Source organism: Stigmatopora argus, chromosome 3, assembly GCF_051989625.1.
Source record: "Stigmatopora argus isolate UIUO_Sarg chromosome 3, RoL_Sarg_1.0, whole genome shotgun sequence".
Lineage (NCBI taxonomy): Eukaryota > Metazoa > Chordata > Actinopteri > Syngnathiformes > Syngnathidae > Stigmatopora > Stigmatopora argus.
Genome location: NC_135389.1, coordinates 4,920,201 through 4,943,391, shown reverse-complemented (window position 1 = coordinate 4,943,391; position 23,191 = coordinate 4,920,201). Strand labels below are relative to the sequence as shown.

Sequence of the window (23,191 nt, the reverse complement as noted above, 5' to 3'; positions counted from 1 at the left end):
ATAGCCTTTGGGAAGTTTATAGGGAAGGTTAAAATTTTTAAAAAGTTGCTCTAGAGAAACGTTAGCGGGGCAGCCGCTAACTCGAGTCCGCTTAGGGAGCGCTATCCTCGCTCAAGAAGAATGGAATCAATTGTTTGGTGAGTCTGATGATGATGAATCAGACTTGGAAAAATTTTAAATATTATGATGATGAATTAGACTTTAACGATTTAAAATTGTAATTTCCATTTGAGAATTTTGTTCAAATAGGTAGTTTGTTTTACCAGGTTTCCGTACCATATGTTGTGAATACATGTTTTGTCATGGCAACAGCATTTGCCAGTTACCAGTACCGAAGCAGTCTATGGTGTGAGCTGAGAAAAACTGAAAAAAAAATGATACAAATTTTTAGTCAAAAAAAATATGGGTGCATGTTATACACGGGTGCACGCTATACTCGAATAAATACGGTACATCAAATTGCCAGATATCGGCGCCGATAACCAGTCGATATAAAAATCAACAAAGTCCCCGCAAACCCAGGAAGACTGGTTTTGAATGCCCTAGTTTGCCAATTCATTTTGAACGAGGGTTAGTGTTCATTCGCCCTCTTCCAGTCAAAATGAGTTAACATAGACACTATTGTAGTAAAAAAATTGGTAGGAGTCTGTCTGTTCCTTAAAAAAAAATACATTTAAAAAAATGGCGATATATCGATTATTGGTGAAACATATTAATAACCTTTTGGGATACAAAGTACCACAATTTATAAACAAACATATTGGTGAAACATATTAATAACCTTTTGGGAAACAAAGTACCACAATATATCAGAATTTCAATATGTTGTCACACCCCTAATTATGATAATGTCTAATTCATAAATTTCCACAGTTACAGTGCAGATATCTCCTCTGGTCTATAACCATTATGCGGATGACCATACTGAGCAATGCAGAGCTAAGAATGTTAATATCTTTGCTTTAATAACTTTGTAGTGGACAAGTGAACTGGTCAACCACAATGTCACAAATTTAGTCAATGATTTTGATAGAAAGGGTCGAGAGGATGTCCTTTTATATGTGCAACCATCACAAACAATTACAGTGGTACCTTGACATACGAGTGCCCCGACAAACGAGCAATTTGAGATACGAGTAAAATTTTGAGCAAATATTTATCTTGAGATACGAAACAAATTTTGATAGACGAGCAGACAGCGCAGCGGACGAGGTAGGCTGCTCATAAGAACATCATGGGCACTGTCTCTCTCCCCGCAACTCCCTCGTGTAATGTCTCTGCGAGCACTGGGCACTGTTGCATTTTTTCAGTGTTTTTTTTTCACGTTAGTCAGTGCGAATGGCATATATACCACTTCTCGTTGACAAGTGCTCATGCGTTATCCTATTGTGAAGACATTTGTGTGCATCATTTTCTGAATATTTTGAAGGGAATACAAAAGCAAATGACCCTCGATAGGTTCCTTTTAGCTGCATCTGTGTTGCATTTTTTCAGTGTTTTTTTCCCCCGTTAGTCAGTGCGAATGGCATATATACCACTTCTCGTTGACAAGTGCTCGTGCGTTATCCTATTGTGAGGACATTTGTGTGCATCATTTTCTGAATATTTTTAAGGGAATACAAAAGCAAACGACCCTCGATAGGTTCCTTTTAGCTGCATCTGAAAGTCAGGTGGAGGCGGGGCAAATAGAGCCAACCCGGCCGGGAGAAGAAAGGTATCAAAATTTAAAACAAAATTAGAATTAAGTTTAGTGTAAGGTTAGATTAAATTTATTTTTGAGTGTGTCTGCATCGTAATCCAAGGTCATTTAAATTTGTTCATGTTATGTTACGAGGGCGCTGCCGTGCAAAAAGTCCCTCCCCTACTTCCCCCCTCTCTCTGTCCATCTCTCTCTCCCCCTGTGAAATCTGTATAATTTTAGTAGTATTATACACATTTTAGTAATATTAAACCACTAGTTATTTGTTACTTTGTTAATAGATGGCGAAGTAGAAAAAATAAAAATGTTTTTCCAATCCAATATCCTGGGTGTTTTTTCAGAGGGTTGGAACGAATTAATTTGTTTTTAGTTCATTTCTATGGGACACGTTCGTTAGAGTTACGAGAATATCGACATACGAGCTCAGTCCCGGAGCGCATTAAGATAGTATCTCGAGGTACCACTATATTTTGATTTATCCTGATTAGGTTCATATGTTATGTACGGTTATACAGTAATACCTTGACATACAAGGAATTTGAGATACGATTACAATTCCGAGCAAATATTTACCTTGAGATGCGAGACAGATTTTGAGATACGAGCATACGTCTGTACAGTGGCGGTCCGTGCATTTTCTAGTAGCGCCTTCAGCTATCGGAATCAATCCAACCCTCAAAAACTATTTTATGGCTATAAAACTTCTACTACAGCTACAGCTTCAACACAAAAAATCATCAATAATAACCTCATACAATTGAAATATTATTTAGGAATATAGCCATATTTTACTCACCAAAAATCCTTTTTAACTGTACACAATATCCATCCTCCTTTCTTTCCTACTTCTTTTCTATCACCATCGAAGCTAATGCAGAAAGTCGAGCCTGTCCTGTCGTAAATCTGGCAAATGTTTGTATTCGATTTAGTGCTGAAAATGTTTGTTCCCGGTTGTTCCAGGCTTGCTTGCTTTGGAGGTGTCCGACCTTTCTTAATGATGTCCAGCTTTTTTTTTTTAAATGGCTTTGACAGTAAATCTGCAAACAAATCCATTTCTTCTCCTCCAGCCTTTGCGGGTTGACAAAACCACTATTAAATCAACACAACAATATATTTGCTTCTGCAGCTCGCTCCAGATACAGTTTGGTAGCTCTGGCTAGTCCACTCTATCACTAGCCAATCATAGTTGGTGAAAGCGATGACGTATCCCTGCGCCTGCGAGAAGTCCTTGGTGTCACCAAATCAAATTCTGATTGGTTAAAGCAACAGTATTATCGACGCTTGTTTAATGTAGCAGAGCCTGCAGAACTGATTGTGAAGGCCTTGAGGCAGATTTTTGATCCTGGCAACAAATAATGGCTGAAATGTGATTGGTTAAATGCTTCAATATGAAAACACACATCTGGAAGCAATGCAACCAGGGGGAAAGCAATGGAAGGAAGCTGACAGACAATTTGGAATTATTTAATAGGTATTCATGGACAAAATATAATTAACATCAGTCTGTGATTCAGATATTTCTTAGGCCAGAAGAGAGTCTCTCCTGACGGCACACCACTGCGTCTGTATGATTTCAGCGCACCGTCTTTCTCGGCGCATTTCCCTCGTGTAAAGATCCTGTAGGAGCACTGGGCGGAGTGTTGCATTTTTTCCCGTGTTTTTGCGATAGTCCGTGCAGAATTAAAGGAAAAACAGTGGGTCCAAAGCAAGCAGGTGCAATAAAGGGTAGTGCGAAGAAAAGGCAAATGATGACAATCAATATTAAGCACGGAATAATCGAAAAACATGAGTGGTGTACGCGTGACGGGGCTCGCTCCTCAATACGAGAGTTTTTCAACAATATGCACCATCCTGAAGCAGAAGGACGCTAATAAGGATGTCACGTCACTGGACGGAGCGTTGTATTTTTTAAGCAAGCAGGTGCAATGAAGGGTAGTGCGAAGAAAAGGCGTATGATGACAATCGATATTAAGCACGAAATATTTACGAGTAGTGTACACGGAACGGAGCTGGCTCGCCAATACAAGAGGAGTACTTCGACAATACATACTTGGGCAGAATTATGCTATAAAGGCTATCTAGCCTTCCAAACGACTAACCATAATTTCCAAGCTGCGCAGTGACATTCATAACGAGATGGAGAGCCTTCTTTTAATATGGATAAAAGATAAACAGGAGATAGCATGACCAAGTTGATAATATGCGAAAAAGCTAGCGGAATTTATACATGAATTTAATAGCAAAGCAAGCATCTGAAAAAGGGGAGCCTTCAACACCACCAGAACCCTTCATTTAAGTTGAATTTATGTTTACGTATGTTATGGTACGAGCGCGTTGCCGTCCAACAAGTGTCTGTCTCTCTCTTTCTCTAGCTCTCTCACTCTTACTCTCTCTCTTTAGCTCTCTCTCTAGCTCTCTCACTCGCTTTCTCTTTTGCTCTCTCTACCGCACGCACCCCACGTTGTACTAAATATAATGTGTCATTTGAGTATTAAACATCATAACCACTAGTTATGTGTTACTCTGTTAGTAGATGGTGAATTAGAACCTATAAAAACATTCCATTTCCATTGTAATATCTTCTTTTTGGTGTTTTTTTTTTCAGAGGATGGGAACGAATTAATTTGTATTTAGTTACATTTCTATGGGAAACGTTGATTTGAGATACGAGTAAATCGACATACGAGCTCGGTTCCGAAACGCATTAAGCTCATATCTCAAGGTATTACTGTAGTACTCTGGGCTGATTTTGGCTGTAAATGTGCATTATATGGATCAGAAATATGATCTAGCTATCATTATTTTCCAAGGCAATAGCAGATGTTTGCAAATATTTTATTTGGATTGATTAAAAAAATTAGTGCGTTCATCAAGGGCAACAACAATAGAATATTTACTGCTAAGAGGGTCAAAGAAAAGGACCTGGGATTTTTGGAGGGCAAAATGTGTCTCTAACCAATTGATCAATAATCATAATGATCCAGGATTAGAATGATGAACAATTTTTGTTGTTGATTTGTCGTTTGATCATGGCCCCTTGCTACAGTTTTTTTGTTTACTTTTTGAATTAGCTTGTTAGCAGAATCCACATTGAGATTGAAAAGTTGCTGATCTAAAAAAAATATAGGAATGGATAACAAGAATTGTGTTCCTTTTTTTTATTCATGCCACGTGTTTTCTGGAAAGCACTTTGATACAGCTGCTTCTCTTAAAAATGTGATGAAAACACAAGTGAAAATTTTAATTACACTGGTTTAAGATGTAATCATGTAAACGTGGGCATGATGAATTTATGACTGAGGCATTCAGAAGTACTCTAATTTTGCTAATTGTATCACTGTATTCACTCGCATATAAGCCGCTTTTGTCAGACAAAAATGATGACTGAATCGAGGGTACGGCTTATATATGCTTAGTTTTTTTTGTTTTATTTCTTGTTCGAAAGTGACAACTATGGGAGTAATATGAACCATCGAAAGAATTGAGTTATTTTGACATTAGAAGCAATATGGCTGCCACAACATCTTAAACATCTGGCAAAAAAATGTAATTTCTGTAATTAGAAAGCATCAGGTTCTCATCAAGATAGACTTATTTCTTTTTTTTCAAATTGAATAATTTGATATTTTGCATTTACAAAGACAGGCATATTAACTTCCTTATGATATTGACCCTAATAATGTCCCTTTGATTCATACAGTATCTTCTAAGATTTTCCCTTCAAAGTAACACATTTGTACTCCCCATTAAAGCCATGAACATGGAGGTGAAAATTGGGAATCAGGGGGCGGCTTATATGCGAGAAATTCAAAAATTTTAAGGCAATTTTAAGGGTGCGGCATATACGTGTAGGTGGCTTATATGCGAGTAAATACGGCAACTGACATCATTCATCATTCATACTTGCATTATCGGTGCCAGATTTTTTCTGGTCATATTTTTAAAACGGTGTTGTCTCTCTAATTTAGTGAGATGTTTGAACTGCTATTATGTTTCTCACTTTAGTCAAGAACTGAACATTGTTGTCCTAAGTTTCACAAAGTTTTTTTTTTTTACATAAGAAATCAACAATAGCAAACCCAGATCACAGGAAACAAACTCCCAGCATTCTCATATTTAGGTATTGTAGGTCACCCGCTTGTGTTCTTCCATGTTCACGAGAAGCAGTTTAGTTCCTCATCTAGTGCAGAAGTGTCTTTCAGAGAAGTGACAATTAAATGCCACAAGAACGTCATCCTAGAGAGTCCAGACAAGTTGTCTTGGTATCATTACGTTCCTCAACATATCACATGACATGTTTATCCTCATGTGTAATCACTGTGTTTGTTACATTTTGGGTCTTGACCAATTCAATATGACCACAGTAATCCTTCAATGTCAATTAAATGTTAGAACTTTGGATTATTTTTTTAATATGAAAACAAGGCACGGGTATGAAATATATTCCCTGCTTGAAAACAGGAAGAACTTTAACCATTCGGAACATCGTGGTTTTCGTTGTGTGTGTTGCAAAAATAGTGGCTGAAGAACTCGTGTTTCATGTCAATACATGTGACATATTTAACCTTTGACCAAGGGAAAACAGAAGGATATAAATAGTGTATGAGAGGAATAAAATAAATGTGAGAGCGTAAAGAAAAGAACACTTAAACACAAAAACACTCATTTATTTTGCAAGACTGCTGCAATAATTTAGGGTATCCGTATTTTTCTCCCCATACAATCTTTAATACGATATTTTAAAAATCCACATTTAAAAGTTTTTCATCAAGAAAATATAATAATATCCTCCATTACTATTACCATTAATTGCAGTAAAATGTCAAAATTCCCCTATGAAAATAGGTTCATGGTGACCTGTTTGTGCGAAAACAAGCATATTGACAAAACAAATGTCATTACTGTAATCCCACAAATTTTGCGAATAATGTAGACCAGACAAGGTCCCGATAATTGAAAAACCGCGAAGTACGATCACCCCTATTATTACCACCATACTACGTTTTCGCACCTATACAAAAATACAGTACAGTAAGTGCAAATATATATATATATATATATATATATATATATATATATATATATAATAAAGTGTGGTTAATATTAAATGTTAGTGTTATATGCATATGATAAGACTAATGTATTATAACGAAATATAATCCACAGTAATCCCTCAAATATCGTGGATAATGTGGACCAGACGTGGCCGCGATAATCGAAAAACCATGAAGTAGGATCACCCATATTATTACTACATTATACTGTATTTATTAAATATTACAATTATAGCTATATGAAAAGTATTATGTATTAATATCTAAATATAATCTATATAATATTCTGTAAATACTTTAAGTGCTGTACTGACGGTGAAAATATTTCCCATCCACTTGATTTTAAAAACTCAATTAAAAAAAGTTATTGGGAGCTTAAGTCTAAGTCCTCTTTGTCAGATTCGAGAGTCAATGATTCATCGATGGACACTTCAGGAGGCGCCGTAGGGGCAACAGCAGAAGCTTCTTTCGAGGCACAAGGAACATAGCAACTGCTCTTGTACAAGAACATGACGCTGTCAAGACCATGGACAAATTCAATGGCTACGACCATGTTGTCATCAATCTCCTAGTGGAGTTTCCTTTTGAGTGACCCCATGCAGTGTGTTGACTTCCTATCATTATGCCAGCTTCAGGGCCGTATCTACGGAGTAAATCCCTCATAATGCTGAATTGTTTATTTATTATTTCTTCATCCCCATCCTCGCCGTTGTCCACTGCCTCATTTCGATGAGGTCCTCATCAGTTGGGGTGGTTGAGTAGCTAGCCAGCAGTGTTTTGCCGTCCTCCACTGTCATGTCTGAGAGGTTTTCAATGGCTACCAACCGAGCCATCTTCATGGCCTTATCTACGCCATAATACCCCCATAGTTCTGATTTTTTTGCAGGGCCAAAAATTTACCGTTAGATATCCTGAATGATAGGGCATTCTCAATCTTAAATATGTTTCTATTCCTAGTGGTTACCACTTGATTGGTGCCCATGGAAAAGGATATACAGTGGTACCTCGACATAGGATCGTAATCCGTTCCGAGACTGAGATCGTATGACGAGATTCTCGTAACTCGAGCGGACGTTTTCCATTGAAATGAATGGAAAACAAATTAATTCGTTCCAGCCCTCTGAAAAAACACAAAAAACAGGATATTGGATTGGAAAAATGTTTTATTTCTTCTAATTCGCCATCTATTAACAAAGTAACACATAACTAGTGGTTTAATAGTAATAAAATGTGTTTAATCTAACTAAAATTGGGCAGATTTCGCCGACGGGAGACAGAGACGTTTGTGGGGCGTGGGGGGGTGGTTTTCGTTCTTTTTCCACGACAACGCACTCGTAAACGGAACAAACTAATTTAAATTAACTTGGATTAATATATACAGACACTCAAACATACGTTTAATGTAACTTTACACAAAACTGAATTCTAATTTTGTTGTAATCTTTTGTTACCTTCGTTTTCCGGGTTGGCGGTTTGCCACGCCTCCACCCTCACGTTCGCTATCGATGGACTGTTTGCTGTTGTATTGCCTTCAAAATATTCCCAAAATGATGCAAACAAATGTCCTCACAATAGGATAACGCACGACCACTTGCCAACGAGAAATAGTCTTTAAAGAACGATTGCGGGAGCTTCTTTCCTTAGAAAGAATAACAGGAAATACAATAGTTGAGCTTACCCACGTATTGATTGTGGGTAATGAAGTTTTATTCTGAGAAAGGTTGCCATTGCCTATGGGTGTTGTGTGCACGAGTATACTTCATTACCCAGAAAGCCCTCTTTTTGCCCGCGCATGCGTGTTGTGCGTTTCCTGGTCATAGGAGAAACTCGTCTGAATTAATCGTTCCGTGCTCGTAGATATTGTTATACACCAAAGATATGCAAAAAAGATAGTGCCATGGCCACCTGGCTTGGTCGCATCACGAAATTTTGATCGCATGACGGGCAAATTATTCGATCGAAATTTCCGCCATAAGACGAGTTTTGTATGACGAGCGGTCGTATGACGAGGTACCACTGCAGTTGCTGATTTCCGAATGTTCGCTTCTTCTTTCTTGATGTAACACATGGTACATTCATTTATGCCGTAATGGTGTGCTACATGGTCATATTTATTACCCGCTCTCAGCATATCTAGCAACTTCACTTTTTCGGTCACCGGTCATCTTTTGTTTTTTCTTGGGCTCATTGGATGCCTTAAATGGCGCAGGATCCCAAAACCAAACAAAGCTTAAATAGGCTCTGCGTAGTCTTCCTCTACGAGCCGATGTGCGCGATTAGAAATCCAAACCAAACGGGCAAAGGCAAGGTGTCGTCTTCCTCCATGAGGTGATGTGCGCTATGCAAAATTCAATCCGAACATAACAGGAAAAGGCAAGATGTCGTCCTTCTTTACTTTTTATATCATTCGGCGCATCATTCTTTTTTTACGGTGAAATTTCGGTTTTCTGATTTTCCAGTCACAAAAGTGCAGGTAGAGTGGTACCTCAAATAAGTGATCCAATTTAGCGAATCCCCCAAAACGTAAATACATTTTCTGTATCCGTTATTTTATTTAGAAATTGTCTTGCATCCCGACTTCCTCATTTATTGTCACTTAGTTCTTTATTTGATGTTATCCATCTCGGAAAATCAAGATAAGAAAGTGGTGTGCGGTTGCCTGATATTGCAATGCTATGGAAGCAGAAGGAAGCATTAAAAGTGGCCACTCTTTGGCATGTCCTCTCGACGAGATGAAGAAAATGTTACCCCTTTGGAGTTCTATTTAATGATGTTGTTATGAATTCATCATTTGAAGTTGTTTAGATGTGTGTTTATGTGCATATGTTCATGTGGTAATGTTACCTTCCTCCTTCCACTGCACTGTACTCGTGCACAAATAGAAAATGTTTTTGCATGCTTGTTATTCATTTTAATTAAATTATTAATAAATCATTTTCTCTCACTTTTGTGTGTTTCTCACATCTTTTAAACAAAATTGGGACACTTTGATCCTTTGTATAGGGTTTAGTTGGTATTTTTTAGGACTTTGGAACAAATTAAAGAATTTACATATAAAGTACTGCTCTATTTACAAAAAAATCCAAGTTACGAAAAATTTCTGGAACCAATTAATTTTGTAAGTCGAGGTATGACTGTATAACTAAAATGGCACTAGATTTAGCCAGATTATGACAAATGTAATGAATAACACATTTTACTATTTTAATGTAACAAGACAAACCTTCCATCACAGTACAATAGTAACTGATAGATTAAACTTCAAGTCTTGTTAAAATAATGATTTGTTCAGTGTATCTATAACTGCTTTCTTTGGGTCACCAAATGAAGAAAGTGTACTTGGCAAAAACTACTGTTGCAATATTATTTATAATAATTTAATAGGTTTATCATTTTAGCACAATTGACTTCAAAATCTAATATGCTAATGTAAGTGTAGGTTGATAATCCAACTGGGCCGTTAAGAAGTTTGACTCTGAAGACTGAATGTAATGCACTGGTATAAATGCATCTGGTGGATCAGTGTGTGAAAAATAGGGCAATATGTTTTTTTCTCAGTTGGAAAACACGTGTCAATGGTTTGCAAATGCCCTCTGCTGCAGTACTACTATGCAATTTTGTGTAATTTTGTTTGGTCGTAGTTCATAAAATGATTCATATAATATTTGCTATATGCCCTCTGACAATTTTAAAAGGAGACATAAAAATGAGTCAAAGCAAGGTAAAATGCAAAAAAGAGGAACAAGGGTTAGAGAGGAGGCCTGATAAGAGACACAACTGAATGAGGGTTAAAGAGACTCTTGGGAGCTGTGACTGGCACTGGTGCATCTGCTCTGGGAAAAGGTCACTCGTATTATTAGTATGTACACAGATATCTATAAACAAGCAATGCATTTCTAATTACATTGCTGAATTTTGTTTAGATTGAGACCATTTACATCTTGAAAATTATTATCAATGGCAAAACAACTCCCTTAACTTTCATTGCCACAGTATTGCTGCATAGACAGTGTATTTTTATTTGCATCAGGAGGGCAATTTTAAAGCTGGCGAAGACCCCAAATGGCCTCCATCCTTTCTATTAGTGTGTTGTTGCATTAGTTTTCCTGAATATGACCAGTGGCTTGTTGATAAAACCCATAACTCCAAAATTAGCCAAGGTTTAATCCAATGTTTCTCAATCGTTTTTGATCAGCTGTACACTTTGTAAAAATCCTTGGGCAAACCAACACCTTTAAATCTTCTAATTTAAAACTTTGATGTAAAAATAAGTCATTTATCCGTTTTATTCTCGTAATTTTGACTTTTTCCCCCAATTTATTTAATCTCTTAATGGTACGCAAAAAGCAGTTTTGTGGTCACCCAGACAAAGTTGATGACATGAAACAATGAGTATAGCAGTAGTTTTTCTAATTTCCTCTGATTTTCTGAACCGCTTTACCCTCATTAGGGTCGCAGCGGGTGCTGGAGCCTATCCCAGCTGACTACAGGTCAGAGGCCATGGACACCCTAAATCAGTGGCCAGCCGATCGCAGGGCACAAGGAGAAGGACAACCATGCACACTCACACCCATACCTAGGGGCAATTTAGAGTGTCCAATCAGCCTACCATGCATGTTTTTGGAATGTGGGAGGAAACCGGAGTACCCGGAGGAAACCCACGCAGGCCGGGGGAGAACATGCAAACTCCACACAGGTGGACGTGACCTGGATTTGATCCCAGAAACCCCATAGATGTGAGGCCGACGTGCTAACCACTGGGGCCACCGGGCCGCAGTTGTTTTTATGTGAATTATTTAGTTCGTTCCACAGTCTTAAAAAAAAACTACCAACTAACCCCTTTTAAAAATGATCAGTCTCTCACTTTAGTATGAAAAATGTGAGACACAGACAAAAAATAAAGAAAGTGGTAAGAAATGTATTTACTAATGTATTAAAATGAACAATAAGCATGCAAAACATGTTCTATTCGCGCATTACAGTAATCCCTCGAACATTGCGGATAATGTAGACCAGACATCATTGAAAAACCATGAAGTAGGTTCACCCCTAATTATGACTACCAAACTGCATGTTTGCGCGCCTACACAAAAATACAAGTGCACAAGTACAATTATCAAGAAGTACAGACGCTCCCCTACTTACGAACGAGTTAGGTTCCGAGCGATTGTTCATAAGTTGAATTTGTTTGTAAGTTGATTCAGTGCTATATTTTGTTTTATAATTTATGTTTAAGGCCTATATAAGTATATTGAAGGTTTATAGAAGTGCATTTGTATGTTTAAGGCTTGTATAAGTAACACACATTGGTGTGTACTGGAAAAAAACATTTAATAAAATGGAGAGAATACATACAGTACTGTATACATACATTAGAGAGAGATATTTACTAGAAACTGGCCGAAAGAAGCGATCTAACGACGATTGCACAGTTTTCTTCTTTTTTTTCATCATAAATGATGCGGTAGCACTGTATGGCATCATTCAATTGATTTGCAAACTTTGTGCAACGTTCAATATTTGGGTCCTGCTGCTCGATCTTTCTGTTGTATGCCCGTAAAACGCTCACCACTCTCACCCGCATCAAGCTTCGTTATTATTGCCACTCGTTTCAAATGAAATGGCTTGCATCTTCCTTGCAACTCCCTCAATAGAAGCATTTCGCTTTTTACCAACCATATTCAATAATGGATGCACGAGATATTTAATGATACAAATGAAAAAGGTTCTTTGCCCATTGGAGATACGTTCACGCACTTCCGCATTGCAACGAAGAAGGTAGATGCTGGGTGAGCTGAGCCCTCACAGCGCCAGGCGTCGGTATTAGCGGCGGAAAGAAGTACTACTCGGAAAAAAATACAAAATTGGACTTACGAACATTTTTTGACTTAAACGCAATTTGCAGACATGTTCGTATGTACCGTTGTTCGTAAGTTGAATGTTCGTAAGTAGGGGAGCGTCTGTAGTTATTAAATATTAGTTATACACATGAAAAGTAATGTAATGTATGAGTATCTAAATATAATCTATAAATTAAAAAAATGTAAATACTTTAATACTGTACTCAGTAAAAATAGTTGCTCTGAGCTTCTTTCTGCGAGAGGTTTTTGGCGCATGTGAAACATGGTGACCTCCGTTTCTTTTCTTGTACAAATATGCTTTTGTACATGACTTGGTCAAGACAATTGCCAAATTCAATGGCTCTGAGCATGTTGTCAAGAATCTCCTGGAGCCGTTGCAAACTGTGTGCCATATTTAACATCTCCTGCAGTTGTCTTAAAGGAAGACCACATTCTTCATCCTAATTCTCGTTGCTTTCCTGCCTCAGGACCAGGACGACTTGTTGTAATTGATGGAAGAAGGAATTCTGCTGTCTACCAGCAAATTTTGAAAGCGAACGCCCGGCCCTCAGTTCGTGCGCTCAAACTCTAGCGCTCTTGGAGCATGCAGCATGACCGCGATCCAAAGCACACCAGCAGGTCCACCTCTGAATGGCTCAAAATAAAAACAACGTTAAGGTTTTAGAGTGGCCAAGTCAAAGTCAAGATTTAAATCCTATTAAAATGCTGTGGTGTGATCTAAAACTAGCTCTAACATTGCAGAATTGAAACAATTTTGCAAAGAAGAGTGAGCCAAAATTCCTCCAAAGCGTTGTGAAAGACTCATCACAAATTATCGTAAACGCTTGATTTTAGTTATTGCTGCCAAAGGTGGCACAGCCAATTATTAGGTTCAGGGGGCAATTACTTTTTCACAGAGGGCCAGACAAGTTTGTAATTTTTTCTCTCTTGGTAAATAAAATCATTATTTGGAAACTGCATTTTGTATTTCGTTGTGTTGTCTCTGTGTCATACTAAAATTGTTTTGATGATCTGAAACCTTTGTGTGTGATAAATATGCAAAAAACACAGAAATCAGGAAAGGGGAAAATACTTTTTCATTGCACTGTATATATTATAGTATTCCCTTGAATTTCACAGATAATGTTGACCAGACATAGTAGGATCAAGAAGTGTAGTAGATATTACACATTACACAATTATATAGATGTGTAAATACTTGAATGGAATGACTGGAACTTTGTGATCATTACACTTTTTTTATTGTTTCAGTCCACTATGGGACCATTTTTATAGGAGTATTTTCAAGTGAAAATGACAGAAAATTGAAAAAATATATGTAATACTGCTTTCTGATTTATGCATTTTTTCTTTTGTTTTCCTCTTGACTGATTGTCACACTGGAAACAAAAAAATCACCTTTTTCTTGTTTCTATGGTAACCCAGTCAGAGAAATAGGCACTCAGATTATGTTACCTCAACTGATGAAAACTTAAAGATTTAGATAAATTGCTATCTCATTGGGAAAAAGGAAAGATAGATGTACAGCATTGTAAACGATTAGATCGTTAGGTGGAGAGTAAACAAAGGCAGGAAAATCACCACATGCTCCTATAAAGGAAAAACTATCTATGGCAGAGGTATCCAATACATTGATCGTGATCCACTGGTAGTTGTCAAAGATGGTGTCATTCGATTCATGTTTTGATCTGGTGGGGAGGGTCTTTCCGCTAGTCATGCCTTGGTATTGCGTTTTGCAGACTTGCTGGTAAATCAGTCAAGCATGAGCAGGGAAACCAATGCCAAAGCCCCCGTTACCCTATCAACCACCCACCCTGGTGTCTAGCTTTGATTGTCATGCATAAGAGCAAGTAAGAAATTGTTTTTGCACAAGTCATCTAACCTCGTCTGGTTGGCAGTCAATCTCTTTTCTTGGCTGACTTTTTTAGGGAAAAGCTTCATTCTGTGTGAGTTTTCAATGGGTGCAAGTCAACAGAGCAAAACATCACATATATATTCTAAATTATTGTGTGCCATAGGTTTTCAATTTGCCAAAACACACTAATGCAGTATCAATTGGTGAAACAACTATCAAAACACATCCAACAAAATCAACATTGTCTGTTTCTGTCTGAATTCTTTTAGCAATGAAAATATTGTAAATCTATTTAAAAGGGCATTATTATTAAGTTATAATTATTAAAATTATATTGGGTGGTATTCTGTGTTTTTGTTCGAATTAACTGATTGCGTACAATGTGTATGATATCAAAAGCCCTTAAATTGAATCAAATAATTTGTGACATTGGCGAATATCGTTGTATATTCCAAGGAATTGGTATCGCATCATCATGAAATTGGTGATTTACGCCCATCGTATGTGCGAAAATTCATATAATAATAATAATTGGACATAGGCTTTATCATCATCATTGACTCGACAAAAGTCTAATTGTCATCATACCCAGAAACTGTGTATGACGAAATTGGTAGTACTTCTCCATAAGGTGCGTTTTCCCGGCAAAAGACCCAAATAAGTGATAATTTCGGACTCGTAATTTGGCATTCTGCCGTGATGGATACATCGCGTCACCCCCCGAGCGGATCACTTACCTCTCACTGTCTTTCACTTACCTTCAGTGGTATGGGTCCCCGATGATGTTCCTGGCTCTGCTGAGGTATCGAGGGCTGGCAATGTCTTCCAGTGAGGGCAGAGAGCAGCCGACGATCTTCCGGGCAGTGTTAATCACTTTCTGCATGGCCTCTTTGTCTGCTGCTGTGCTTCCAGCGTACCATACTGTGATGCAGTATGCCAGGATGGTCTCCACAGTGGTTCTATAGAAGGTTACCAGAAGCTTAGTGTTCAAGTTGTTCCTCCTGAGTACCCTGAGGAAATGGAGTCGTTTCTGGGCCTTCGTCACTACTGCCGTGGTGTTTGTAGACCAGGAGAGCTTATCCGTGACGTGGACCCCCAGGAATTTAAAGGACTGGACCCTGTCTACACATACTCCATTTATGAGGAGTGGGGCCAGATCTGTGCTGTGTTTGCGAAAGTCCAGGATTATTTCTTTAGTTTTTGTGGTGTTCAGTGTGAGATTGTTCACCGAGCACCACGAAGACAGTTTGTTGACCTCATCTCTGTAGGCCGACTCATCCCCTCCTGAGATGAGTCCGACCACAGTGGTGTCATCGGCAAATTTGATGATGGGGTTAGACTGGTGGGTTGGTGTACAGTCGTATGTGTACAGGGAGTACAGAAGAGGACTCAGTACACAGCCTTGAGGGGAGCCAGTGCTCAGTGTAATGGAGGAAGAGAGGTGGGGACCAAGTCTAACAGTTTGTGGTCGGTTGGTTAAGAAGTTCTTTATCCAGCAGCAGATGGAAGAGGATAGTCCAAGGTGGGAGAGTTTTTTTAGTCAGAATGTCTGGTATTATAGTGTTGAAGGCTGAGCTATAGTCAATGAAAAGCATCCTCACGTAATTCCCATGGTGCTCCAGGTGGCTCAGTGCTGTGTGTAGAGCTACGGCGATGGCGTCCTCAGTGGACCTATTTGCTCTATAGGCAAACTGGTGAGGGTCAACTGAGGGAGGGATTGTATCCCTGATATGGCGGGCGACCAACTTTTCAAAGCACTTCATGATCAGAGGCGTGAGTGCAACAGGCCTATAATCATTCAGGTTGTCAATGGTTGGCTTTTTGGGGACAGGGATAATGGTGGCAGATTTCAGGCAGGATGGAATGATGGATTGTTGCAGGGAACAATTGAATTTTTTTGTGAAAACTCCAGCCAGCTGTTCAGCACAGGCTTTGAGCACCTTCCCAGGTACTCCGTCAGGGCCAGCAGCCTTCCTGGTGTTCACAGACCTCATTACTAGTCTCACTTCCTGTTCCTGAAACTTCAGTGTATTGCTGCAGGGTGGTGGTGGGGGTGTTGAGACTGGGTCTGATTTGTCAGTATCAAAGCGTGCAAAGAAACGGTTCAGTTCCTCCGCTAGTGAGGCATCTGCGTTAACAGACATATTATTGTTATTGTAATTGGTAATATGTCGTATTCCCTGCCACATCTTCTTTGGGTTATTTCCTGTGAAGTGCTCCTCAATTTTCTTTGTATATGCTGTCTTGGCCTTTTTAATGCCATGTTGCGGGCGGGTGTCCAAGTATTCACAGGCAAAACTTAATTTGCTTGCTGACTTTTCATCAAAGAAAAGAATGTTTGTTTTTGTGTTTAAAAAAAAATGTACGACTTGTGCCAGAGATGTGAATCATAAGTCTGCCTAACGCTGTAGTGGTACTTAGGGCTGCAAAGAAAAAAAGGAGGGTGGGCGGGCATGTGTGTACACGTGCTTCGTGTGTGTTGTAGGTCAGATTCAGAATTGTTTAGGGAGGAAACATGTTGAGAACGGAGTGATAGCAGAACTCGTGGAGGCCTGTTTATGTTACACCAGAAAGGAAATCATCACAGTGATGTTCATTAACATTCTTTTATGACCAGACAAAGAATTACTTTTCTTTTAAATGATAATTGATCATTATTTGTGATTCATTTATAAATCATGTTTTCTGTTAAAATTTATTGTTTGATCAGATTTATGATTTGGCTTGAAAAAAATAATTACTTTTCCTAATATACTTGAGTGTGTGCGTGAATGGTTGTCCGTCTCCTCGTGCCCTGCGATTGGCTGGTCACCAATTCAGGGTGTGCCCTGCCTGGTCCCCGAGGTCAGCTGGGATAGACTCCAGCACCCCCCAGGACCCTTGTGCGTACAAGTGGTTCAGAAAATGAATGAATGAATTAGGCCTGGGCAAAGGACAAAAATTATCACAATTTGAAAAAATATATAAATAAAATTAAACCTCAGTCTATAGATAATTAGCACAATAACTCATCTCTTTACTTTTAAATTTAAAACTTCAAATTTCTGTGAATAAGTAAATACATTACATTCCTTGTTATTCAATTATGAAAGTAACTGTTATCTTTAAAAGAATAGAGAATATAAAATATAATTATTTTAAAAAGTATTTTTGTTGTTCTATTGTGCAATAAAGATAAGACAACACCCTCATTAAACTATGAAAAGTAACGAATAATATCTGTAGAAATTTGACAGGCATCGTTATTTTTATACATGTGCCTTCAAACCAAAAGTTGCTGTGCAGTATTAAATAACATAATCAATTGGCAAGCAGACTATTTTCAGCTTTACAAAAATAAACCATGTACATTTGCCTCACATGGTCATTTAATGTTTTTAAAACATTGGCTCAATTTAGCCCAAGTTAAACAAGTTTTAGACTTTTGCAACCTTTTCATAACATTTGCACAAAATAGGGGAACTCCTTTATCAAGCAAGAAAATAATTACAGGCTGTCCTCAAATGAGTAGATAGGGTTAAAATGGGTTAAGGACATTTTCAATCAAGCTGATGTTTGTGCACAGGTATTTAAGAGGCGTTAAAAAAAAGAAAGGAAAAAAACCTCACAGCGACACTTCACTTGAATGATTGGAAAATTCAGTGTACTACAGAAAATAGGAATGTGCTGAAACCTGAATGGTAACTTTGAGGGGACCGCATTTAACTAGTTCCTGAAGAAACATGTTGTCTGATAATACTTTTTTTATGTAGCAGCAGACAAAAGAATGGCCTTATTTTTGTGAAGCCACACATAAAATACCATGCACCAGTGTGGGGATGTTTATGTGAGCACTGAACCGTCTTTTCCTTGACATGAACACTTTACTTTTTACAAGTCTCTATCAATTTATTGTAGATAATTGTTTTGCACCATCTCCAACTACACATTTTATTCGATTCTTAATGATCCAATAGCATGAACATTCACCACTCTTAGCTTGTTAGATTTCTACGCCCCTCAAAAAATGGTTCAATAAATGATGCTACCATATATACATGGGATTATTCGTCTTGGTACATTTCTTGAAGCTTCAGATATCTGAGCTTTTAACCGGTCTCTACTTGTAATATATCGCATTTGAAGAAGACATAAACACACTGAGCTTTTGTTAGTGTTATTCAGAGCGAGTCAGCCAGTGTTTTTTTTAATACTTTGGTTCCAGATGACAGTTAATGTGCATGCTGTATTGTTAATACAGCTTCAAAAGTGTTGTAAATTGTCTTTTTTTTCTATCGTCCACAGCCCACTGGTTACATGGAGACATCATTGACCTACAGTGCCATTGAGGACTTGCAGCTGCTTTCATGGGACAATGCACCAAAGTACTGTGTCCAGCTCAGCTTCCCTGGTGGCACAGTCCTTCTCCAGGTAAAATTTATTTTAAAAAAAACTTCTTTAGAGTGTGTGTCAAATGTGGCAGCATACGTAAAGGGCTATTCATTCCAGAATTATAATCATCACATGAAGATTTGACCACATTTTTTTCCGTGACGTGGGTTGCCTTTTGATCATTTGATTCAGTCGAAACAGTCTCCGTCATAAAACCTCTGAAAATTTCACATGCAGTGTTTGATTAGGGACATGTGGAGGTTTTTTTTAATGCTTATATACAAATCAGTGCTATCAGGAAACAAAGAATTCATTCATTCACTTTCCGTTTCGCTTATCCTCACAAGAGAAAACCATATCAGAGCAGATGAGAGTACCAAAAAGGGAGTTCCCAAATTTGACACAGGCGTTAAACAATATCAATTGGATTATTATCTTTACCATAATCATGCTAATGACAGCTGCAATACTTTCATGACTATTATCCAAGACACAGTGTCTGTATTCACAAGAAAAATTAAAGCAAATCCATCAAAAAAGAACATCCTGCATGGTTATATGAAGACGTGCAGGCATTAATCTCCTAAGACCCAAACTCTTGCAAAACATCTATTTTTATTTTCTCTTTGATATTTAGCTTAATTGGGAAAACAAATAATTGTCCTTTTACATGTTGTAGTTTCTGAGAAAAATGATTTCCACATCATAAGTGGACGCCAGGCCTTTGTAGTCCAAAATTTAACATTGTAGTCTTGTGACAACTACAAATGTGATGTCCACACATGTGGACGCCAGGTCGTAGGAGATTAATCATAAAACGAGATCATGCTCTCAAAATATCACTTGAAACAAAAAGGATTAATGACACAGACAGACATTTACTTTTCTAAGAAATAAAGTAGTAAAAGAAATTGGAACTGCAAAATCTAATTTCTTTATCAACATAATTAGTACTGCGAAAGGGAACACTAAAGAGGTCAGAGAAGCACAAAGAAATAAAGGTTGAAGCAGTTGTAGGAGAAAACAATCTGTGACCCTAGGAACATAGGTACAACTTTAAATGATTATTTTATAGACTCCGTTAAAGAAATAACACCTAACATCCTCCAGTGCTAGGTCCCTTGTCTTTACATAAATGATCTGCCAATTTGTTGTCCTGCCAAATGTATGCCGATGATGCCGTTCAATATGTCCACACGAAAGACAAAAAACATGTTGCACGGGCACTCACCGATGCAATGACGAACGTGAATAACTGACTTGAAAAATCCCAACTACAGTGGTACCTCGACCTACAATCAGCTCTACCTACGACATGCTCGAGGTACGATGAAAATTTCAATCGACTATTTCGCCCGAGATACGATCAAAATCTCGAGCCTGCTAGCTCCCGCGATCACTCATTCAAGACTACTTCTCGTTGGCAAGTGGTCGTGCGTTATCCTATTGTGAGGACATTTGTGTGCATCATTTTGGGAATATTTTGAATGGAATACAACAGCAAACAGCCCATCGATAGCGAATGTGAGGGTGGAGGCGTGGCAAACAGCTAACCTGCCCAGAACAAAGGTAAAAAAATTAAAACAAAATTAGAATTCAGTTTTGTGTAAAGTTACATTAAACATATGTTTGAGTATGTCTGTATATATTAATCCAAGTTAATTTAAATTTGTTTGTTCGTTTGAGTGCGTTGTTGCTGTGGATAAAGTCTAAAACTTTACCCACAATCAATACGTGGGTAAGCTCAGCTGCTGCATTTCCTGTTATTCTTATCTAATACGAGGAGTATTATATTACTTCTCGTTCGCTGCTCATAACATCCAGCGGCACCGGCCCGCAAATCCATCCTCGCAATATTTCCGGTCGCAACTCTCTCTCATAGGCGCCGTTCAAAGCGGTTGCGACCAGAGCCATTACAACGAGGGAGTTGCGAGTCGGTGCCCCCGATGTCCCCACAAGCAGCAGAGCGATCGCTAATATGTACTACAAGACTATTTCTCGTTGGCAAGTGGTCGTGGGTTATCCTATTGTGAGGACATTTGTGTGCATCATTTTCGGAATATTTTGAAGGGAATACGTAGTACAACAGCAAACAGCCCATCGATAGTGAACGTGAGGGTGGAGGCGTGGCAAACAACTAACCCGGCCAGAACGGAGGTAAAAAACAGATTAAAACAAAATTAGAATTCAATTTTGTGTAAAGTTACATTAAACGTATGTTTGAGTGTGTCTGTATATATTAATCCAAGTTAATTTAAATTAGTTTGTTCCGTTTACGAGTGCGTTGTCGTGGAAAAAAAAACGAAGCCCCCACCCCTCCCCTTCTGTGCGTCTCTCGCTCCCCTAGGCGAAATCCACCCAATTTTAGTTAGATGAAACACATTTTATTACTATTAAACCACTAGTTATGTGTTATTTTGTTAATAGATGGGGAATTAGAAGAAATAAAACATTTTTTCCAATCCAATATCCTGTTTTTGGTGTTTTTTCAGAGGGTTGGAACGAATTAATTTGTTTTCCATTCATTTGAATGGGAAACGTCCGCTCGAGTTACGAGAAGCTCGTCATACGATCTCAGTCTCGGAACGGATTACAATCGTATGTCGAGGTACCACTGTAAAACAATAAATGTAGTCCAACAATTTAAGTACTTAGGAATCACTCTTGACTCTCAACTTGTCTTTAAATGACAGATAAAAGGCACTCTGAATAGAATTAAATTGAATTAGTCCAATTTTAGGTTCATTAGAAACAATCTAACTCCTGAGTCAGCAAAACTGTATTTTGGCACAATGATCATATCACACCTGACTTACTGCTTAAAAATTTGGTCACCGGCCTGCCAGACAACACTAAAGTCAATTGAAGCCATTTAAAAGCAAGCTCGGAAAGCATTGGGAAGAAAACCAAAAACGCACCACCACTGTCAGATATTAAAAAATACAAACGTCTGAACTGGGGCAATACTGTTAAATATGCAGACGCCACCTTAATACACAAAATCTTCCATCACCACTGGAAGATTTTGTACAAAAAAAAAATCCAACACATCAACAAGGGCTGGCTCTAGAGGTGATTGTGTAGTTCCCTTCAAAAAGAATGCATTCAACCAAAGCATCTTCTCTCCATACATGAACTCTCATCTCTGATCCTATTTGCCAATCATCTTAAAGCCTGCCTATTAGATGAACAAAATTGCGATCACAATGCTGTCTAAAACTGTGCTACTTGTGTTTGTGCGTGGGTGTTTGTGTGTGTGTAGATTTTCAAAGATTACGATTGTAAGGAAGTAATTTGGTCATAACCAGTAAAACAGGATTATTATAATTTTTTTATTAAATCAAATTGTTTGCGGAATTGAGGTGCTCAGTCCTGATTTTACTTTTAATCATGAAAATAAAGCATGAGTAAAGCTATTTGAGGAAAAATATGAGACACCTGTGACGACGACTCTGACATTCCTCTTATATGTCCTATCTCTTATCTCTGAAAGTGTTTGACAAATAACATGTTTTTATGTGTGACCCAATAGGCAGCCAACAGCTATTTAAGGGATCAGTGGTTTTACTCATTACAATGGAAGGTAAGCATGTTTTTTTTGTTTCACTGATATTTCTAAAGCATCCTGCGGAAGCCACTAGAAACTCAATTGAACTGTGCTTGCAGTAACTCTACCAGGAAGTGTTCATAAAAGTTTTCCGTGTCACTCACTTTGACTATGCTTTCTTCCTTTTTTTCCCAAATTCAAACCTCAAAACACACAATAAATTGTCTCTCGTCCAGTTAAGCTATATGCAGTAGGTTTTATGGGGGGAGGAAAGTGAAATCCGAAACTTCTACATGTGAACATAAACTTATTTCAATGAATGATTTGTGGCATTTCATGAATGTATAAACCAGAGCAAATGTAATACCATACAGGGTAGTAAATATTTACGCATAGATTATGTTGATAAGTTGATGGTATAACGATAATGACTACTGCAATCTAAAGCAAAAAAAAATATTCATAGCATTATTTTATTGTTGTAATATAATTTTAGTTAAACGCTTCTACATATAGTATAGAGCACATCATACTTGAGTAGACCCTCTTTGGAAAATAAGATTTCCATCATCTCAATCAATACAAAAGAATGTTTTTTTTTCACTTTCAACAGAGATTCATACTTTGCTTCAGTGATTGCCACCAGCAAATTAAATTTTTATGAAAACTGTTTGGTGCTAAAGTGAATGCTAACAAAAGATGGCATAATTTTGACCTCCATGACTTTGAAGGACATATCAACAAGTGTTCGATGCATTGAGTAACTAAGTTTACAACTTCCAATTATGTAGTTCTTTTCCATTT

At 37.9% G+C, this 23,191-nt stretch overlaps 1 protein-coding gene across 3 annotated transcripts in view; it reads left to right on the top strand.

Moving 5' to 3' along the window:
- cmip (c-Maf inducing protein) overlaps positions 1-23,191 on the top strand; it is a 69,336-nt gene that overhangs the window by 8,731 nt on the left and 37,414 nt on the right. For all 3 annotated transcript variants that reach the window (XM_077595728.1, XM_077595726.1, XM_077595727.1), the window contains 2 exons: positions 18,754-18,879; positions 22,373-22,423. In XM_077595728.1, coding sequence (XP_077451854.1) covers positions 18,754-18,879; positions 22,373-22,423 — 177 coding nt within the window. The remainder of the gene's footprint in view (positions 1-18,753; positions 18,880-22,372; positions 22,424-23,191) is intronic.